Source organism: Erigeron canadensis, chromosome 8, assembly GCF_010389155.1.
Source record: "Erigeron canadensis isolate Cc75 chromosome 8, C_canadensis_v1, whole genome shotgun sequence".
Classification (NCBI taxonomy): Eukaryota; Viridiplantae; Streptophyta; class Magnoliopsida; order Asterales; family Asteraceae; genus Erigeron; species Erigeron canadensis.
This window is the reverse complement of record NC_057768.1, coordinates 25,331,145-25,353,330: the sequence shown is the minus strand read 5'-3', so window position 1 is coordinate 25,353,330 and position 22,186 is coordinate 25,331,145. Positions and strand designations below refer to the sequence as shown.

The following is a 22,186-nucleotide window of genomic DNA, read 5'->3' as shown; positions in this document are numbered from 1 at the left end:
TGCACATAGCAAGACGTAAACATATTAAAAAACCTCTCAGTCTCATGCTTCACCATATAACAATCTATATAATCGGTAACAATGATTCAATTTATTTGTTCATTATCGATCAGAATAACGTTCATCTAGCAAATATTATTTAGAAAGTTTCGATAATATGATCATGATTCTCTAGCATGTAAATTATTTTAAAAAATTGGTTAGACAATGATTTGACACGATTGTTCCGTTCGATATTGTTGTCTTATGTATTGTTTGTTTGGAGAATGAATTAATGCGTAGAAAAAGTCGGGATTAAAGAAAAATAAAAAATCACATTAGGCAAGGAATTATGTTGGGCGACCGCAAATAACTCACACTCGGTCAGTCAAACTTTACGATCAAAACAATGTTTTCTGGAATTGGATTACTTCTTCTATCTCTTCTGCCTTTTATATTCTATCCGTGTCCACACGTCAACATTTTACATTGTCCAAAACAAAAGTAATTAAAAGATAATTAAAAACAATATCTTTTATTTTAATAAAGTAATTTATTTATGCTCACGAGTACACATTACAGCGGGACTACGGGGTTAACATAATAACATAATAATAACATATCTATGTTTAGAAAAAAAACATAATAACATATCTTGTTGATGGTCATCAACATTATAGTTATTTTTAATTTATTAAATCACAAGTTTCATTTGATGACTAATATATCTTGTACAAATATCACCTGATATCCAATATAAAAAATAATTATGTTTTTACAAAAATAATGTAAAAATCTTTTTAAAACCTTTAGAATATAACATATTTTGAATTTACATCAGTTTATTTTTAAGAAAGATTTTAGGGTTAATGATGTTTTCCAATCGAATTGTAATTTTTTTTTGTCAATCAAATGTTATTACATGTTAACTCTATATTAGTATATTGCATTAAAGTACTAGATAAAATCTCAAATCACCTTTCCATCTATTATCTATATTATTATATTATTATAAAAATTATATTATTATAAAAGAAATAATCTTTATTAAAATACTGTTAATGATTAAATTAAATAATCACTCATTTAGTTTTTAAAATATCTTCATCACCAACAATCGTTCCCATCGTCACATTGTCACCACCATAACCACCATCACATTCTGGAGAAGTGCTAGTCCATGTCTAAATTTATTAAGGAGATAACTTGGATGATGTTAATATTATTTTGGTTGGATGATGTTGCTCTCACAAACCATTAAAATCATGAGGGACTTTTTGATATGTGTAGAAATTGATTTAAGTAAATTTGTGAGAACAACATCATCCAACAAAGATAATGTTAACATCATAAATCATTTTCCCATTTATTAAACCTAAAATCTTTTGCACAGAGAAAAGTATCTTGCATTCCCGGGCCACTAACTCAAAAGATCATTGTCTCATTTAACGTTAATAATGGAAGCTTAAATTCATCATTAAGACTAAATCAAACATCTCATCAATCTTTGTCTCTTTTCATCTCTCTCTCTCTCTCTCACACACAATAAGTGTGTAACACACACAATGTTATTAATTTTACAGTGTGACATTTCACTATGCAAGCTGTAAATCTACCAACTTTTTCTTCATTTCATCATCATCATAATCTTCTTTCTTTCTTTCTTTCACTACAAACCCAAAAATGTCACCCAAAACGACATCGTTTTACTGGTGGACAACAAAACAAACACACAGAGGTACACCAGTAGTAATCAAAATGGTTGAGCTTCAAGACGACGACGACGACCCATCTCAAGAAGATGACCATTTCCTAAACGACACCGTTTCATCGTCATCTTCATCAAATAATCATAACAACAAAACAAAACATAAGAAAAATGCTAAACAGCTTACATGGGTCTTACTTCTTAAAGCCCACCGTGCCGCCGGCTGTTTAACATCCATCGCCGCCGCCACATTTTCCATCATCTCCGCCGTCCGCCGCCGTCTTTCCACTGGCCACACTGACACCACCACAACAACCAAGACAAAAACATCTGCATTTTTCTACACGTGTATAAAAATGTTTCTGTTTTTGTCTGTTTTTTTACTTGGGTTTGAAATATGTGCTTATTATAAAGGGTGGCATTTCGGAGCTCCGGATTTAAAGGGGTTGTTTAATATGGTTTATGCGAAATGGGTTTTGATCCGGGTCGGGTATCTTGCCCCGCCGCTACAGTTCTTGGCAAATAGTTGTATCTATCTGTTTTTGATACAGAGTTTGGATAGATTAGTGTTGTGTTTGGGTTGTTTTTGGATCAGGTTTAAAAAGATTAAACCCATACCAAGTAATTTGGGAATCATTCCTGATGTTGAATCTGGTGATGATCTTAATAAATATGGGTTTTGTCCTATGGTTCTTGTTCAGATTCCCATGTGTAATGAAAAAGAGGTAAATTTTGAAATTTTTTAATATTTTTTTGTTTGGTTTATGGTATGCTCATTTAATAATTGTGTTAAATTTTGAATCTTTGGAATTGGGTAGTTCAAATTTTTAGGAAGATTTAATTTTTGGAAATTGGGTAGGCTAAATTTTCAGAAAAGATTGAATTTTTTGAACTGGGCAGGTAAAATATTCAGAGAAGATTTAATTTTTGGAAATTGGGTAGGCTAAATTTTTAGAAAAGATTGAATCCTTTGAACTGAACAGGTAAAATATTTAGAAAAGATTGAATTTTTAGTGTTTTTATATATAAAAAATGGTGAAACTAACTAATAAACCCAAAACTATGACTATGACAGCGTATCTCACCGATACAAAGTACAACTGATACCGTTGGGCTACAAGCATGTTAGTGAAATTTTAGTGTTCTAAATGTGTCTTTATTAGTGTGGAGATGTTAGATTATTGAATTTGGATTGAATTTATGTGAAAGTTATCCACATTCCTATTTGGTAATTTTTGTAAGATTTGAGTTCTTCGGTGGTTTATTGTTTCAGAAAAATTGGATTTTTATGTTCAAAGTGTGTTTGTAGAGTTATTACGTTGTGTATTGAACATATTTGGAAATTTTGCAAATTCGCATTTGATATTTGCCGTAAAGTTATTAATTCTGGAATGTGGGTAAATATTTTTGTTCAACGTGTGTTTTATTCGTTTGAAAATGTAAATATATTTAGTTGAGAATTTAACATATTTGAATTTGGGCATAATATAAAGGAGTGTTTTTCATTTTTTAAGTGTGTTTTGTTAGTGTAACAATTAATTGAGCTGAGGAATCAACATAATTTGTAACACTTTGATTTTGTGAATTTCGACACTTGGGTGATCTAAGATCTCATAAATTTTTTTGAGTTTGAAACATATTTGGATGTATTCCATATTCCCATTTGATACTTGTTGTAAAACTTTGGATTCTTTAATGTAGGTACACTAAGTGTGTTATATTTGTTGGGGTTGAACTTATCTGGAAATTTTCCTAGTTACATTCTGCAATTTGTTTATTGCTTTTCTAAAATATTTGAATTTCCATATCGGGTACCTTATTTGAATTTCTATTAAGTGTGTGCTTTTGGATATATATCTTATTTGGATGTTGTATGCCAAATATGTTGTTGTTAATAGATAAGTGTATTAATTCAGGTGTATCAGCAATCAATAGGGGCGGTATGTAATTTGGATTGGCCAAAATCAAGGATTTTGATACAAGTTTTGGATGATTCGGACGACCCAATGACCCAAGTTTTAATCAAAGAGGAAGTCGATAAATGGAGTGAAGATGGTGTGAATATTATTTACAGACACAGGGTGAATAGAGAAGGGTATAAAGCTGGTAATCTTAAGTCTGCAATGAATTGTAGTTACGTTAAAGATTATGAGTTTGTTGTAATCTTTGATGCTGATTTCCAACCCATGCCCGATTTCCTCTTACGAACAGTTCCCCATTTCAAGGTAGTTCAAATGTGTGTTTCTTGGCGTTTCAGTGTGTGTAGATGATTTTACCCTAATTAGGTAGTTTTGATGTTTAGGATAATGAGAAATTAGGTTTGGTGCAAGCAAGATGGTCATTTGTAAACAAGGAGGAGAATCTGCTAACAAGATTGCAACACATAAATTTAGCCTTCCATTTTGAAGTTGAACAACAAGTGAATGGAATTTTCTTGAACTTTTTTGGGTTCAATGGAACTGCGGGAGTGTGGCGGATTAAGGCCTTGGAGGATTCCGGTGGGTGGTTGGAAAGAACTACTGTTGAGGACATGGACATTGCTGTTAGGGCTCATCTTCACGGATGGAAAATGATCTTTCTTAATGATGTCGAGGTACACACTTGGGTTATTGTACAAATGCTAGCCTTAAGGTTTCTGGAAAATTTGTAGAAAGATAGAGATGGCCCAAAGGTACAGAAAAGGACAAGTTATTACTGTAAAAACGATTATAGGTTGACATCTCATATTGGGTATTTATATATCTTTGAATTTATGAGGCAATTTTCATCATGCAATAAGGTTTTGGCTGCAATTGGCATTCCCAAAACCAACTCGATATTCTTTGTGGTCTGCCACCTGCCGTGTTCTAATATGTGGGCGGCCTTGAGTGCAAAAAACCTTTTATATACTTTTGGTGATCTATGTTTATACCATAATTTTTGTTATAATTTACACTTTTTTATATCGTTTCTCATGCTTTCAGTGCCAATGTGAATTGCCCGAATCATATGAAGCTTACAGGAAGCAGCAACATAGATGGCATTCCGGGCCTATGCAGTTGTTTAGACTCTGCCTGCCCGACATTATCAGATCCAAGGTACATAAAAATCAACGCATAAATTGAAGTAGTATAACATGAATTAATTTTTGAGTTCTATAATATGCAGATCAGCATTTGGAAGAAAGCCAACTTGATATTCCTCTTCTTTCTCTTAAGAAAACTAATCCTGCCATTTTACTCATTCACACTTTTTTGCATCATTCTTCCTATGACCATGTTCGTACCCGAGGCTACACTTCCTGCATGGGTCGTCTGTTACATTCCTGCCACCATGTCATTTCTCAACATTCTCCCATCTCCAAAATCTTTCCCCTTTTTGGTCCCTTATTTACTCTTTGAAAACACAATGTCAGTAACCAAATTCAATGCCATGATATCGGGTCTATTCCAACTTGGGAGTGCCTATGAATGGGTTGTGACCAAGAAATCGGGCCGCTCCTCTGAGGGGGACCTAATGTTAATAACTGAGAAAAATGAGGGGAGTGAGTTAGAGAAAGAGATGAAAGGAAGAGAGAAAAAGGTTAAGAAAAAGAAGCATAATAGGATATATAAAAAGGAGTTGATGTTAGCTTTCCTATTATTGACCGCGTCGGCTAGAAGCCTTTTATCAGCTCAGGGAATCCATTTTTACTTTTTGTTGTTTCAAGGATTGTCGTTCTTGCTTGTCGGGCTTGACTTGATTGGTGAGCAGATCGAGTAAGAACACAGCTATGTGAAAATATTGTAAGTGATAAAGAAGTTAAAAAGGAAGAAAAGAGAAGTGCAAACAAACTTAATTGCAGAAATGATCTTTAGAGTTTATGCGATATATCCTTCCAGGTAGATAGGCATTGATGTTTGTTCACCCTCTGCCCCTTGTTAAAGGAAATTTAGCTGCTAACACGAGATTCTTATGTAAACGTTTAACCCTTTAGTTTTGGTCAATTCTTTTGTAACATCATTTGTTTTAGTAAATAATCGGTACACACGGAGCTACTAGTGTTGATAATCCTTTAGATTAGCTTATTCTGTATCGATAATCTTTTAGATTTGTTTATTTGATGGTTGGTGTGGAAGTAGGGTTTTCTGAATCTTCCTAAACACCTTGGATGGATGTTCTGGTTATTGAAGTTAACAAACCAAATCCTCACCAAAATCTGAAGTATACTTTTGATGTTTTCGCATTTATTGGGCATGGTTCATGAGCTTCCAAAGAATAATGCTCCCATTTTTGTTGTAAAAGTCAATTCCATGATCCATGCATCATGGAATACAGTATCAAGTACTCAAGTAGTGGAGATTAAATTTCACATTGAACCATGTACACATGGTACAAAGATATATAATATTTTTTGAAATGGTAAAACCCTTGAAAAAGAGACCATCAGGACAAGAAGTGAATGTTAAGACATTGCAAGCATGTTGTAGTCTCCACTGACCAGCCAAGTAGAAAAAAAATACGTATCATCACATTTTCTAAGGAATGGCATGACTAATTTCTCATGATGCATGTGTACAAGAACTAGTCATATATATTTGTGGCTTAAACTTTGACTGAGCTTCTAGATTAAGTCCAAAGATTTCTAGTCATCCTTCGGAAAGCAAATTTGCAGGTCATCTGGCATCCCATTTGATGGCAGGAATGAATATCATTGACATTGCAAATATACAAAGCACACGATTTGTATATACAGCAATAACACTTTAAGAGAACACAAGAAAGTAGCTAAAAAATATTTTCTTACCAAGAAAGTAGTCCATATTTGTATACTTTATTTATTTATTTATTTATTTATTATTATTATTATTATTATTATTATTATTATTATTATTATTATTAATTTTCAGTTTTTACCCCTAAGTTATATATAATTCTAAAAACCACCTAAAATAAATATATTTTCAATATTATATATGTTAATAATAATAATAATAATAATTATTATTATTATTATTATTATTATTATTATTATTATTATTATTATTATTTACATTTTATATTATTAATATTAGTATTATTATTATTGGGTTAAAAAGGTAAAATTAAATAAATAGCGGGCCAAAGACTAATCCTGACATTATGGGTGTTTTTGGGGGATTAGTCTTTGGGCTGATGTGGAACTGATGTGGTGCTGACAAAGACTAGTTCTTGAAGAATGAGTGTCACCCACTGTGAATGCTCGAAAGACTCCAAACTAGAATCACGTGTATGACCTTATATACAAAACTTTACAATAGTTAACTGGCTTTTGCACATTGGGATAAAGTTGTGATTTTTGGAGGATAAAGTTGTGATTTTCTACATTGGGACTAATGTAGTTAATGTATGGGAGCATTCACGTTCCATTCGTTTTTGCTCGTTCGTCGCTCATTCTTTGTTCAGGGACGAGCGTACACGGTTAGGTGTGGCTCGTCCCTAGTCTCGTTCTCGTGCATTCGTCCCTCCAGAAACGAGCCGATGCCCTTTTTTTTTCTTTTATAAGTAACGGTATGTTTTTAAATTTCAAAGAAATCTTACATAAATGGTCCCTAAAACGGCTGATTTGATATTTATACGAATTTGACACTTTTGGTCCCTATTTATCATATATATATATAACCCACACTCTTCTACACAAACCATTATGATACAAACAATTTATCTATTAAAAAACACACACTCTTCTACACAAACATGGCAAATAACATACCAAACATGACCGTTCACGCTGCAAAAATGGGGATGCAGGAGCACATGCTCCAGAATGATGCGAACAGATCTGCAGTTAACAATGTCATTGACAACTTGACTGCCAACAAAGCGGCACTCGCAGCCGAAATTGAACGACTTGAAGCAACAGAACATGCTCGCAACGCCGTTGAAGTTGAGTACATTATTTATCTTCGGCAGCACATTGACTGGCACACACAAGCTATTTTCCAGCTTACCGCAGCTACTAACACGTTAAACCACACTATAGACCACACATTATACTGGCAAGGCGCTATCAGTGGTGGTCGTTTTGATGATTATGTGACCGACCCTGGGGAGGAGTACACATCTCTGCAACCCTGCGACCGTGTCGGGTCTCCTGAACGATATCGGTACATTCATCGCAATGACGGCGACAGTACTGTAGACTCGGACTACTCCGAGGCTTAGTCTTATGTATTGTGTTAGTATTAAGTGTGTTTATTAGTAATGTGTTAGTGCTAAGTGTGTTTATTAGTAACGTGTTCGTATTATCTAGTAATGTTTTTATTTTACTGTATTGTATGTTATTTATTAATGAAATGTTTAAGTGTGTTTTTTATTAAATTATTGAACTTGTATAAGTTAAAGGGTTAAAAGTGTCTAATTAAATAGATGGTAGAATATTGGGTTGAAAATGTAAAGTTAAATAAATAGTGAGTCCTAGACTAGTTCTGACATTATGGGTGTTTTGGGGGATTAATCCTTGGCAGTGCCGGCCCAATAGCATATATGGGCTAGGCATAGGCCTAAGGCCACCAAAATCCAAAGGCCCCAATTTTTTATAAGTCGGGCTTAATATGTGGAGTTCTGGGCTACACTAGTTATAACTCGTTACTTGCTAATTGTCTCCATTCAAAAAAATTATGTTCCTCTCCCTCACGATTAACTTAAACAACATATATATAAAATAAATAATAGTAATTAAATAAAAGAATAGGCATTAACAAAATAAAATTCACAGCTGCTATCTTAAGAGAAGAAAAACAACCCGCAGTCAAAAAATCGAAGAGTGTCTAACCAAGTGACCAACAACCAATTTGTATTTATATGATTGAAGCATTTACTGTTAGAGTTACTACATCTAACACTATATATTTTATCTTTATGTCAAATTGTTACATAGATTTCAATCCTTTATGGCCTCACAGTATGTTGGTTTTTGTTCTAGTAATTTTATTCTAAGAGTTTAAATTTCCTCATGAACTTTCTGTTCTAGATGCACAAATGATTTCAATATATACCCGAAACATGCTCATGTTATTGAATGAATTAGGCCCTTAAAATTGATATCGTTTAAGGCCCCTAAAATGCTTAAGCCGGCACTGGTCCTTGGTTAGTCCTTGGGTGATGTGGAGCTGACAGGGACTAATCCTTGGAGAATGAATGACACCCACTGTGAATGCTCAAAAGGTTCAAGTAGATGTTTCATCTTTTAAACTTTATCATGAACATATATGGTTCTACTTTTTAAATTTTATAGCTCTTTGAATATGACCATTCTTTTTAAACTTTGCTGATTGTATATTGATGTGGGTATTTGCCCAATGTATGGAGCGAATAACATTTTATTGTGATGGTGAAACAAATTTCATCAGAAAGTTGCCCAAAAGCAGTTTCATCTTTTGCACAAAAGCAGTTTCATCTTTCTTTGTTTCTTTTTCGCACTAATGGTATCGACACCAAAGGGTTTCAATAGTTAACTGGTTATTCCAAAGCGTCCTCTTTACGCTTGAGTGGTGAATACTTTTATTAACGCGGAAGATTAATTGTGAAATGATTTTTGTATATATAAAAATAATACAAGAAAGAGTTTATATACAGAGCTAACGACAAAAGTGGTTATAACTAACTTATTTCTAACCTATACTAATTAAACCTCAGACTTTCAATAATTACATATTACCCCCTCTAACTATCTAAACTATACAAAACTATATATTTACATAATTTTTCATTCTCCCCTCAAGTTGGAGCATTTTCAACTCCTAACTTGTCAATCAAAGCAGAATGTTGTACTCTGTTTAAGGCTTTTGTTTAAGGCTTTGGTCATCACATCAGCTAGCTGCATATGGGAGGGAATAAAAGCAGTTTGTAAAAAGCTTCTTCAACTTTGTCTCTAATAAAATGGCAATCAATATCAAGATATTTAAGGTCGCGTTTAGTTCACAGATTCTGATTGAATTTGATGGAATTGGAATGAGATTACATTCCTTAGTGTGTTTGGTTGTTCAAAGATGAAGGAATATGATTCCATTGGAATGTAAACATTCCTTTATTTGATGGAATCTTCATTCCTTGAGGGTGGGGGAAGGAATCTCATTCCATTCGTCACTTGAATTTTCAAAAATTTAAAAACATTCCGTCAAATTTCATTCCTTCAAATTCCAATTCCATTGAAAGATTCCATTCCTCCTAAAAATATTTCGTGAACCAAACGCGTCCATCTCTCATGATAACAAGGATTAGCTGCTATTTGTTGAGCAGACTTGTTATCACAAAAGAGAGTTATAGGGCACTGCACAGGCACATGTAAATCCTTCAACAAAAAACTCAGCCAGAGTAATTCACAAGTCGTAGCAGCCATGCTTCTATACTCAGCCCCTACTTATTAAGTCAAGGCTGTGAAACTCGGCCGATACAATCGATTTTATCGAGTCGAGTCGTTTATCGGCTGACTAGCGATGCGAGTTTGCCATACTCGGTCTGAAAATCGGACAAGCTTCTAGACTTAGATCAACTTGGTCAAGACTTGGTTGTATCGGATCAGGTCAATTAAAGTCAAACTTCTTTTTTTAAAAGCTTTTATGAATTATGTTATTGTTCCTAGACAATTATGTTTAAGTTGAAAAATTATGTTATGTTTATGTTTGAAGTTTATTATATAATTTTAATTTTTTTTACATATAATTTAAAAAACTATTATTTTATATATATACAACTTACTATTCACCGATCTGATTATAATCTGATTTTTAGAAAATTCTGACTCCCGCTCTCTGATCCGATCCCAATTCTGAGTTTTGCAACCTTGTATAAAGTTAATGGACTTGTCAAGTTCTTGTAGAAATACACAAATTACCCTTCCTAGCAAATTTCAAATGAAAATTATGAAGCATTGAAATTTTCATTTTGTACTTCGTATCTCCTCTATGACTGAGCAGTCATTTGGGCCATCCAGGTTGACTCTTTTGATCAGAGATCGAGAGTCTTGCTTTTCTTTCGGCTTTGCTTTAACTGCCGTTGAGACTAATTTTTCAAGGGTAGTATTATAGTCCGAAGGTCCTTAGGAAGCAGCCTTTCTACCGTTGGGTAGGGGTACATCACACCTCCCTCAAACTCCGGCACTCGCCAGGATTGAGTACCGTTGGTGGTGGTGTTGTAGGCTGACTCTTTTGATCAAGTTCTAACAACCAGTAATTTCAGAATACTTGTCAGCAACTATATCATTGTATATTTTAGATGTATTTCCATTCTGTTGAATTGCAGTTTTGGATTGAGGTACAAAACTCAACATTCCTGTTGATTACTTTTGCTTCTTTTTTTTTTTTTTTTATATTAATCAAGTGTTCCATGGAAACAAAACTGTAAAACAAACACACAAAAATGTTATCCAGGAAATTATCTCCATCAAAACTCAAAACCCTTTTTGCTTTTTTACCATACATAACCTATACATACACAAAACCTATATCTGACAACCCCAATATCATAAACCCTAAACCAAAAAGATTAAATCTTTTAAACCCTACTAAAACCCTAACACCCCAAACCCTCATTTGTAGACCTTTTTCATCAAACCCATCTTTAAGAGATGGAAATTATGATGAAAAAGCCTCGCAAACACTTCAAATTTGCCCTGGATGTGGTATCACAATGCAAGACTTGGACTCGAAAAAACCCGGGTTTTTTATAACACCTTCTGTTAAAGATTCAAATTATAAAATACCCATTGATAAAAACCCATTGGCAGATGAAACCCAGATCCCAGATTCTCTTAAAAAAGGTTTCTTGATTGATTTTGATGAAAATCTTGAAAGTCAGAAGTTACCTGAAAGGCCGGTTGTTTGTGCTAGGTGTCATAGTTTAAGGAATTATGGGAAGGTTAAGGATCAAAGTGTCGAAAATTTGTTGCCAGATTTCGACTTTGATCATACTGTCGGAGGGAGGTTGAGTTCGGTTTCGGGTACTAGGACTGTGGTAGTTATGGTTGTAGATGCTGTAGATTTTGATGGATCGTTTCCTAGAAAAGTTGCAGAGTTGATTTCGAATACGATTGATGACAATTCTCGAGCTTGGAAAGAAGGAAAATCAGGGAACTTGCCTAGAGTTGTGTTAGTTGTGACGAAAATCGATCTGTTGCCTGCATCTATATCACCAACGGGCTTCGAGCATTGGGTCAGGACTCGGGCTAGAGAAGGCGGGGCTAATAAATTGGCTAAAGTTCATTTGGTGAGTGCTGTCAAGAATTGGGGTTTGAAGAATCTTGCAGATGATATGGTGTCAATGGCTGGACCACGAGGGCGTGTTTGGGTCATTGGGGCACAGAATGCTGGAAAATCGACACTGATTAATGGGTTAGGGAAATGCGTAGGAGGTAAAGTGAGTGTTTTGACTGAGGCTCCTGTGCCTGGGACTACATTGGGGATTGTTCGGGTGGAAGGTGTGTTATCGGGCCAGGCTAAGTTGTTTGATACACCAGGGCTGTTGAACCCACATCAGATTACTACACGGTTGACTCCTGAAGAACAGAAGTTGGTTAACATTAGCAAGGAGTTGAAGCCGAGAACTTATAGGATAAAAGTGAGTTTATTTAGCTGTACATTTTTGTAGATATAGCAGAAAAGCATGATTCTTTAGATAATGCAATCCATACAATGTTTTATTTATTCTTGTTAACTTAGTAGACTTGTGTTGATTAGGCTGGCCATTCTGTTCATATTGCTGGTCTCATGAGGCTTGACATAGAAGAATCATCGGTGGATTCTATATATGTCACTGTGTGGGCATCTCCTTATCTTCCCCTGCATATGGGCAAAACAGAGAAGGCATCATCAATGGTGGAAGATCACTTTGGTAATCAGTTACAGGTATGGTCACTCTAGCTCTAACTTTGATCATTTTTTATGTTTTGATGAATTAAATCTTTTATGGATCACATATGATTTGAATACTTTTAAGACGAATTCTTTTACTCACTTAGTTCCAATAAGAATATGATAAGATATAAAAGTCAGGTTTCGAGGCCCATTGACCTATTTTCAATGTTGTACCAATAAAAGAGCTAATATCCATTTGACGTTAAAGTGGAAGTTGCCGTTGTGGATTTGATCTCAAAAGTAATTCCATATAGAAATGGGAAGAAGGAACTTTGTTTAACAAAATGGAAATGTTGTTTTCTTTTTGATGTTGAGAGTGCATGTTTGCCAATTTTCGTTATTACAATAAATTGGTGGTTTATGCTTGGGAGTTATGTCCACACATCGATCGGCAATTTAATATATTTGACCAATAGTCAAAGATGCAATCTTCAGGAGATTGAATTTTTTTTTATAAGTACTCGTATTTGTTCAAGAACAGGTACTCCAATTGTCTCATTAGACTGCAACGTGTCTTTAGGCACAAAGTCTTGAGGCGTTTGACTGTTTGTTGAATGTTGAAAGTACCCCTGTATCTAGATCAATCGGTTTTCTATTACTGATACTGTCATTGTAGTTTTAGAACTTGACCAAAGTAGTAGCCTTCTTGTTGGGGGTGTTTGGATTTACTTGTGGATGTATTTAAACATTGTGTGTGGGCTTATTTAAATATGTGACCTGTGGACTTGTGGTCACAATAAATAGTCCTTAATTGGTGTTTGGATAAATAGCTTCTACTTGAGATTATCTGATTATATTCTGTTGTCAATAACGAGTTTTATACAAGTTGCAATTAACTTGCTTAGCTTTTTTACCCTTTCTTAACCTTATCTGAGACTCTTGATAATTTATATATTTGTATCCCAAATAATCAGATTTTTCTAAACACTCAAACATCTGAATAATGCAACCCTCAAAACAGCAGAAGTACATACAATCACTGTTTTCCACTGTATGTTTTATTAGAACTAATAATTTGATTTTGATTATTTGATATCACAATTTCACATAAACCACTTTCAAAGTGCATATTCAACAGCCCTTATAACCTCTGAATCTATCCAATTGTTGTTTTTAAGTAGTATGACATGCCTTCTAATAGGGACTAAGGTATTGATTTATGTTTTTACCCTCAGCCACCAATAGGAAAGCAACGGGTCGGGGAGCTTGGAAGATGGGTAAAGAAGGAATTCAATGTGCATGGCAACACGTGGGAGTCTAGTTGTGTTGATATTGCTGCAGCTGGTCTTGGTTGGTTTGCCATTGGACTAAAAGGTGATGCCAAGCTTGGCGTTTGGACGTATGATGGTGTCGGAGTCACCCTTCGCAATGCTTTGGTCCCTCAAAGATCACACAATTTTGAAGTCACTGGGTTTACCATCTCAAAAATCGTGTCCAAAGCCGATAAATCTATGAACAAGCAACGCCACAATGATAAGAAGAGGAAAATTGGTGATTCAGAAACAGAAGTCACTAATGCTGGACTTAATATCTGACTTCATATTTTAAGGGTTACCATCTGAAGAAAAAGTGATGTCAATGGCGAGTGGTGTATTGACATACATCCTTGTTTGTAAAGAAATTCATGATCTTATGATAATTTGAAGGAAGCCTTTGTTGAGGTTTATAGATTATTGACCGACTGTAAGGAGAGGTCAGTGGAACCCGTATATACTGGTATGGACCAAAACGAGTCTGAGTTGGAATGGCTCAAAACAGTTTTAGCCAAAAGTTGTGAACTCTTTTTTATATATAAACTGTACTGTATACTGTATTATACTATTTCAATATAATCTAGCGAATAAGGAACACCCAAGGCATCTTTGTATCACTAGCAAATGGCCTTGACTGCGGTAATGATTTCTAAGATAGACTTTCATACCAAAACCATTTACCTAAAATTTCAATTTCCTATTTACTTAGATCTTAAGTTTATCTGATAACTAAAACACCATAATGCCCACATTAGATTCACTCTAAACAATGAGTAGCGCATAAGCTTCTACGTGTTTGGTGATGAACATTTGGTACACACTTTCATATTATGGTTTGACATCAACTATGACCGAGTTATACAAAAGCGGCAAGCTTAATTGTCAAAGTTACATTTAAACAGATTATGCTTTCTACTAGTAGTTAAACTGTGTACTCTTCCTTCTAGATGAATAAACATCGCCGCAAGTAATACTCTTATGCATACACAAGATCTAAAAGAGACACTTCAGTGAGGCTATCAGACGTTAAGCCGGTATGACCAACTTAACACAAGTACACAATGGGGAAAAAAAAGAAGGATTTACTCATTTTATGGGTAGGCAACAGAACAACATTCTAGGCATTTTATTAATAAGTACTACTATAAGTTAGTTAACCTTCAATTTTAATGAAAAAAAGTGAACAAAGATGTTATCATATGACTTGTTCACTTGTTCATGTATTAGTTTGACTTGGAACATAAACAAGTGTAATGTTTATTTAAAAATGTGTACATGCTCATGTTATTGTATCTTTAACAGCATGCAGCTGCACTAATGAGTACAAAGCTTCATCTGTGTTAAGGAAGCTTCATAACCATAATCATCTCATACACACTCTGTTTTTCTAAAGCTGAAAAGGTTTCATAAGCCCAAATTCCCACACACCATAAAAATAAGCACACCATAAGATAAGCACATAGAATGAATCAAATTCTTAAAATTCATCAACACTAATCACTCTTTACAGCATATTTTTGTTCCAATACCCTGCTGCTCCGGAAAACGAAAAAAAAAACAAACAAAACCAATCGTCGCCACTCGTTTTTTTACCTTATATTTTTTCTTTTCCGTGTTGTTTAAAATATACATGGTTTGTAATATCTAACGGGTCGTCTACCTTCTTCTGCTAAAACTCGAAGAACAAACAGTTAAGAGCTCTTTGTTTGAAAGTATCCCTTTTCTTCTTAAATTCCTACTGAATCTTGTGGTCCTGATATCTATAGATCTGATTTTAAAACACACTCAAAATCCACGCGTGTTTGTTACTTTCGAGCAAGTACCACCTGGCCCGATATTGTTGTCAAATCCCATTTGCAGAAGATTGTGAAGGTCATGATCCCATACAGGTTGTTGCTGCATCAACAAAAGTGGTTACAAAATGACTTGTTAGCTACAAAAATATGATTAGAAACCAACTAGAATAACTGTTTAAGATAATACCTGAGGATGCATAGTAGGAAATGATGGGTTTGAAGTTGGAATAACAGGCAAGCCTCCTTGTGCATAATGTTGGGATGAGTTTAGTCCGGTTAAAAATCCAAGGTTGGGATTAGGGCCTCGTGAATTAAGAATCTACACATACATGAAACCATTAATTTACATAATCTTGAACAAACAGGATTAGGGTCATTGTCAATTGATGGTGTATAAAGTATCATCTACTATACTTACATCTTTTGACATAATTTGGTCAATGTCAACGTTCAATTCTGGATTCACAGTTGCAAGTTTCATCGACAAAAACTGCATAGCAAAACAGATAATATCTTTAAACATATTATGAACCGTATCGTGGTAGTGTGGTACTTATAATCCAACTGTTTTAGATACGGTACTTATAATCCAACTGTTTTATCAAAATCAACATACCTCAACTTGGTGTTGGAGTGATTGCACATAGTTGATTATCTCATCAAGCATTACAGCTTTTCCAGTGATCTTCACTCAAATAACAAATAAACACATTTACAAACTTAAAATCACTCACACAAACACAGGGTTAAAGTGAAAAACATATATTGCCAATTTTCTACCTTATTGCAGCCAGGAACAAGGTCTTGAAGCAACTTCATTCTCTCACTGATCCGTTCTCTCCTAACCTGTATAAGCCAAATATCCATTAATGAAACGGATGAGACATTCCTCTTCAGGTTACCAGGAAACCAGGAAAGGCGAGTCTTTGACTTAGATGTACACGGCCAACTGGGTATCCGGTATCCCTGTGACCGTTTCCAAACCTTTTCCCTAGACACCCACCCCAAGATGTTGACCTAATGAGATTTAAACCTCGGACCTCTTACGAGAACCAATCAACTTTCCCAAAATAAAATATTAAAAAAATCAATACTGTAGTATTTAAGTAAGAAGTTTTTACCCTCTCTGCAAGGCTGTGACTATTTGTAGCCTGACCTCTTTTAGCTCTAACATGAATGTAGTCTTCTTTAGGAGCTCCACCACTATCAGAATTATCTTTTACTGCTTGTTTTCCACCTATTTGCTTTCCCTTTGAATTAGAATTAATTAATCCATGTTCTGTTTTCTGTTTCTTTTCATTTTGTCCATTCACATTCTCTGAACTATCTCCAGATGCATCACCATTCTACAATTATAACCATTTCACAAAAAAATCAAAACACATTTGTATCACATTTTCAATAAAATGACCAATAGTAATCCATTTTCAAAAATAATCTTAAAGATTATGTGAAAATAGTATCTATGACATTTTCAACAAAATAACCAAAACTAGATACATGTCAAATATAACTTTAAGATTATGCAAAAGAGTATTTATGACATTTTCAACAAAACTACTAAAAATAGAAACATTTCAAACATAACATTAAAAAATGTGCAAAAAAGTTACCTTAACAGGATTGAAGTTAGAATGAGGAGGTCTTCTTTTAAGAGGTGATGAAGCACTATTATTTTGTTGACTAGATTCAAGATTATTAGTATTCATAAATGGATTCACCATTTCTGAAAAACCACCACCACTTCCAAATGTTGGTGTGGCTAACTCATGACCAGATTGAAAATGATGATGATGATGGTTAAGAAGCCCTTGAACAGGATAGTTTGACAAACCACCATTATTAACCACCATTGAAGATGATCCACCATAATTCTCAAGTGGATCCCAACCACCATTAAATATGGATCCTGAACTTATATGATCACCTCTTTGTTCATACCCCATCTCACTAACATTGTTATTATTAGCATTAGCATTTTCTGAAGAAGCCATATATATGTATATATTTTTTTGTATATATAGGATCTATGAAAGCACAATGCTTTATAGTATATATATGATCTATGATCTATCACTATCACAATATAGACAGTTTAACACAAAGTTATATAGTACTATAGTATTATATATGTATGTGTATATATGTGTGTATGTATAAGCCTATAAGAAATGGTAAAGTTAAAAAAGTAAGGTTTGACCAAAAAAATACACTTGGGGGTTACTAAGACTCAAGGAACAAAATATAATCTTGGTAACTTTACAGTACAAAAGAAAGTGTAACACAAGTCTAGTTAATTAGAATCCCATGGGGGGAAAGAATCTATATATATATATATATATATATGTATGTGTGTGTATAGTCTAGTGTTTATATTGTATGACTGTATGTAGTACACAAGAAGACTTAAGTTAATAAGAACTTGAAGAAAATGGCATAATGATGATCAAAGTCATCAGACAAGAAAGTGTTAACCTTTAAAAGGAGGAGGATAAAGTATAAAAAGATGAAGTAAATAAACAGTAGTTGTATGCTAAGCAACAGCTCACTCTCATTACCCTCTATAAAAAAAAATAGATTCCTTTTTTCCTTTTCTTTTTTATTTGTTAGTTTAATATTAGTAATTTAATATATTAGTATTACTATCATTATTATTAAAAAAAAGTATAATACCCGCGCATTACAGGGGATAAATTATAGCGCGCAAGATGACATGACGAAGGGAGGTTTGATGGTTGCATTCTCTTTAGACTACGTGAAATAAGGAAGGTTGTATTTGTGGGAAGATTATTTTAGACAATTACCGATATAAAGGAGATGTTAGTATAGACTAACAAAACCATACCCAAAACAAGAAACATTTAGGATGATATTAAATATTAATAATATACAAGCTTTAACTTAGTGGTAAGAGGTTATGAAATTTCGGGTTCAGGCCCCCTTGCCGGAAATCGATGGTTGTTAAAAAGCCTAAGAAACAATTTCAGGATTGTTAGATTAGTTTGTGTATATTAGAGTCAAAGCTAGACATTTCTCGAATATAACATTGTTCATCTCTAACTATTGATATAATATTATTCTATTTTAATTCACAAAAAAAAAAGCCTAAAAACAAGAAACTTAAACATGTACGTAGTATTTTTGAGTTTGATTTTGATATTGATGTTGATAAATGGAATATTTTGGACCTCTCAAAGGGTTGCTCAGATTTGAAGACAAAATCTTGGCCAGTGGAATCAAGCTTAATGAAATGAGATCATATATCATATCGTATCATATATAAAGCTTGTCAAAGAAGCATATCAAAGACAAAAGAAAGTGGAAGCTATAGAAAAGTTAGTTACATGTTTATCAAAAATGATAAATATAACCAAAAAATTTATAACTCTATGTCAAGAATAAAGTGAAGATGATGAAAAAAAAAATAGAATCAATGCATCGATATCTTAATTAGTTAATTAAACTTAACTTATATATTTTAGACCTATGTATAATATGTATATGAGCAACCGAAGACAAACACAAAAGTGTGATATTGATAGTTTAAAAGACAGACCAACTAACTACTATTTCAACTGTTCCAATCAGCAACTAATCTCATCTTCACTTGTAGTGATTTGTAAGCTTTTCGTTTCCTATTCCCCACATAGCTGTATGCACTAATTTTTTGACAATAATTTCAATCACCTAGAAGCCAAATTGTTTTTAAAGCAAATACACAAAAATATGAAAGAAGTCATAGTATTGCAAATCTAAATAATGTTGTCTTTAACTAATCCAATCAATTGGTCTGGCTATAGTTGTTCACTTGTTTGCATGTACATTATGGAATTATTACATAGGAATTATGGTAGTTCAACTTCAATCAAATCATTTAAGGTTGTTTGTTAACTCCTTTAATTGCTATCTACTAATAATCTTATATAACCCTTACTAAATTCACTTTTATTTATATTTTTGGGTAATAATAAGATGTATATATGGGAAATTATAATATACCTTACTTAGATGTTAAAAGTGATTTGGCTTCTACATTTAGTCAGATTGAGTGTGGGACTCGGTACAGACAGTATGTGAACTGATATTTATACAATAGCAATACTTTCTAGTTAATTTCTGCAGTATTTACCGATCCTACAATTCAGTAGATATTGATTTCATTCTCATTTAAAACCCGGTACCATTTTCCGGCACTTGTGATTTTGAAAAATGGCTCATCCTTATTTATTTATTATTATTATTATTTTTATCAATTTAACCATCTTTTCAATTTTCAACTTAAATTTTATCAACTTATGTTTTACTTTCTTATCCTAGACCACTCTTACCGATTGCAGTAAACAATCATGCAATGCCATAAAAACAATCATGTGTCATCGGAAAAAAAAAATTTAATCACATTTCAAATCGAACTTATAATGTTTGGCGAATTAGTAACTATTGAATGAATAACATTTAACAAAAATAAATGATAGTTAATAAAAAGTACCAAAATGTAGCCAATTTTGGTTAGTAAAATGATGATGAGGGATGGTAGGATTGTTGGTAAATGCAGTTGTCTTGAAGGGCAAGGTTTGGTTTGGAACAAGTCGTGAATTGTTTTTTACTGACACACACTCATTTGCCAACTAAAATTCTTTCTTTGCTGTTACACACTCATTTGCCAGCTCAACTCTCTCATCTTTCTTTCTTTTTTAAAGCTAAAACAAGTCTAATAACCATACATATTAAATTTACCATACTTATTTGGTCAAAGTTTATAGCAACATTAAATCAACCATTTTTGTATCACCATGTCTTTAGCATCTTCAAGATGTACATTAGAATATCGAAACTGTATGAACTAATTTGGTGCAACCCTTTACTAATCTAAGCATCAAAACAACACGAGATTATCCATGTTGTCATTTTATACCATATTTGACGTAATTCTATTCATCACGTCAATTTATATCCAGAGTATAAGTCAGTTATGTGTTAAAAATTTAAAACCCGGTTTTAAAAAAAAAACTATATCAGCTATAAAAAAAAAATATATGTTTGTACTCATTAGAATCTTTAGACATTGTATCAGCTACAGTTTTCTTCAAAAAACAACTTACACTCATAGTTGTCTGATTTGTATTTTTTTACTCCACTTTAAAACACTCGTAAATCGAATCGTGACTTAAGATTTAGTAGGAATATTTTTATATGTAACATAACATATATAGTATAATTACATACATTACACTAGCACGTACGGTATTCGTACAATGCGATGGTGTTCGTGGTGGCGGTGGTGTGGTGCTGGGGGAGCCTGTTTGTGGTGGAGGTTAGGCGTCATCGAATGGTGTAGATAATTGAAGTAAAAATAATTGATGTCAAATTAATGGAGATATTTTAAAAGATAAAGGATTGATAGTGTAATTTAATCATTAAATGGAAAATTTCCCCATCCAAAAACATGTAACTTTCAACGGGGTGGGGTGGAGGGGTGGGGTGGGCGTTTTTTTTTATTAGATTGCATAGATAGTTACAAACAAAGTATAAGCTGATTATTTTAATAGGGAAATGAAATCCTCCTAACCAAATAGCCTAATAATCTTCTTAACTATGAAATGATGACATGTGAAATAATCAAGGGCAAGATTAGTAAAAGGAATTAATGCATACCAAATGTCACTTTCTTAATGTTTTAGGAGGATTATTAGGCTATTTGGTTAAAAGGATTTATCATCTTTCTATTTTAATACATTTTATAATATATTATATATTCTATAACTTTGAGTCATAAACCTATAATTTATCTTCAATTCGTTTTTGCAATAAATTGACTTGACTCGTAAAAGTTCAACAACTTTCTTTACAACTACAACTAAAAGTTATAACTAATTTTGCCAAACATATCCATTGACTATTTTAAAATGTTTTGGGATGGGGGAATTGTTTAAAATACATTTAATGATTAAATTACACTATCAATGTTTTATCTTTTAAAATATTCTCTATTAATACCAACAATCGCCCCTACTACCACACCGTCGCCGTCACGACCACCACCATATTGCACGGTACGGTGCTAGTAACTGTTATCTAGAGAACAAAACTCTTGATTCTTTCAGAGAGTAAATACAAATTCTGGGAGAATAGCTAAAATGAGTTAACTAACTATTTAAATGTATGTAACACCAAACATAATGAACGATTATAAACCATGTAAGAAAATGAAAAGAAACAAAGCAAGATAAGAGAAGACAAGGAATAATGGAATCTAAACCATATTGGTATTCCCCTCATTGTCTTTTCTATGCTTCCAGCTGTAGATTTTCATTAACAATTTGTCCCATCCTTGTATATATTGGAGTATATATCTTTTATTTTTACATATCCTTTAAAATCTTATAGTTGCATCGATTACTTTAATTTATACTTTCAAATGGCATTTTAGATTTTCCATAGGAGATACAAAACTACATTTCGAGAAGTACATTTTCGGAAATGATCACGTAAAATAGTTAGAATATGATCACGTTAGTCAAAAAGTAGTAGCTATAGTTAGAATATGATCACGTAAAATGAACGTATGTCTGGAAATGATTTAAGCCTACGGGGTCATAC

General features: G+C 33.3%; 3 protein-coding genes across 3 annotated transcripts; 2 read left to right on the top strand and 1 right to left on the bottom strand.

Moving 5' to 3' along the window:
• Positions 1 to 1,573: 1,573 nt before the first annotated feature.
• Positions 1,574 to 5,723, top strand: LOC122580088 (probable xyloglucan glycosyltransferase 12). The gene is made up of 5 exons (XM_043752358.1): positions 1,574 to 2,412; positions 3,604 to 3,912; positions 3,990 to 4,280; positions 4,651 to 4,764; positions 4,835 to 5,723. Exons 1-5 carry the CDS (start codon positions 1,663 to 1,665, stop codon positions 5,426 to 5,428), a joined length of 2,058 nt encoding a protein of 685 aa, XP_043608293.1. The 5' UTR covers positions 1,574 to 1,662; the 3' UTR covers positions 5,429 to 5,723.
• Positions 5,724 to 10,604: 4,881 nt separating this feature from the next.
• LOC122579275 (GTP-binding protein BRASSINAZOLE INSENSITIVE PALE GREEN 2, chloroplastic-like) lies at positions 10,605 to 14,407 on the top strand. Its single transcript, XM_043751407.1, has 3 exons — positions 10,605 to 12,241; positions 12,361 to 12,528; positions 13,713 to 14,407. The coding sequence occupies exons 1-3, from the start codon at positions 11,045 to 11,047 to the stop codon at positions 14,070 to 14,072; spliced, it is 1,725 nt and encodes a 574-aa protein (XP_043607342.1). The 5' UTR covers positions 10,605 to 11,044; the 3' UTR covers positions 14,073 to 14,407.
• An 813-nt stretch (positions 14,408 to 15,220) lies between these two features.
• Positions 15,221 to 17,655, bottom strand: LOC122579715 (transcription factor BHLH094-like). The gene is made up of 7 exons (XM_043751938.1): positions 17,200 to 17,655; positions 16,708 to 16,932; positions 16,367 to 16,432; positions 16,203 to 16,271; positions 16,005 to 16,076; positions 15,774 to 15,905; positions 15,221 to 15,686 (listed from the first exon to the last, which is right to left on the bottom strand). The coding sequence occupies exons 1-7, from the start codon at positions 17,578 to 17,580 to the stop codon at positions 15,576 to 15,578; spliced, it is 1,056 nt and encodes a 351-aa protein (XP_043607873.1). The 5' UTR covers positions 17,581 to 17,655; the 3' UTR covers positions 15,221 to 15,575.
• Between the last annotated feature and the right edge of the window lie 4,531 nt (positions 17,656 to 22,186).

Bases quoted from the DNA above. Each gene is read 5' to 3' on its own strand.
- LOC122580088 (XM_043752358.1), top strand. From the start codon at position 1,663: ATGTCACCCAAAACGACATCGTTTTACTGGTGGACAACAAAACAAACA. The intron at 3,913-3,989 runs GTAGTTCAAATG...TTTGATGTTTAG, and splicing joins GAACAGTTCCCCATTTCAAG to GATAATGAGAAATTAGGTTT. The intron at 4,281-4,650 runs GTACACACTTGG...TCATGCTTTCAG, and splicing joins TCTTTCTTAATGATGTCGAG to TGCCAATGTGAATTGCCCGA.
- LOC122579275 (XM_043751407.1), top strand. From the start codon at position 11,045: ATGTTATCCAGGAAATTATCTCCATCAAAACTCAAAACCCTTTTTGCT. The intron at 12,242-12,360 runs GTGAGTTTATTT...TGTGTTGATTAG, and splicing joins CGAGAACTTATAGGATAAAA to GCTGGCCATTCTGTTCATAT. The intron at 12,529-13,712 runs GTATGGTCACTC...TTTTACCCTCAG, and splicing joins ACTTTGGTAATCAGTTACAG to CCACCAATAGGAAAGCAACG.
- LOC122579715 (XM_043751938.1), bottom strand. From the start codon at position 17,580: ATGGCTTCTTCAGAAAATGCTAATGCTAATAATAACAATGTTAGTGAG. The intron at 16,077-16,202 runs GTATGTTGATTT...TTTGCTATGCAG, and splicing joins CACTCCAACACCAAGTTGAG to TTTTTGTCGATGAAACTTGC. The intron at 15,906-16,004 runs GTAAGTATAGTA...ATGTATGTGTAG, and splicing joins ACCAAATTATGTCAAAAGAT to ATTCTTAATTCACGAGGCCC.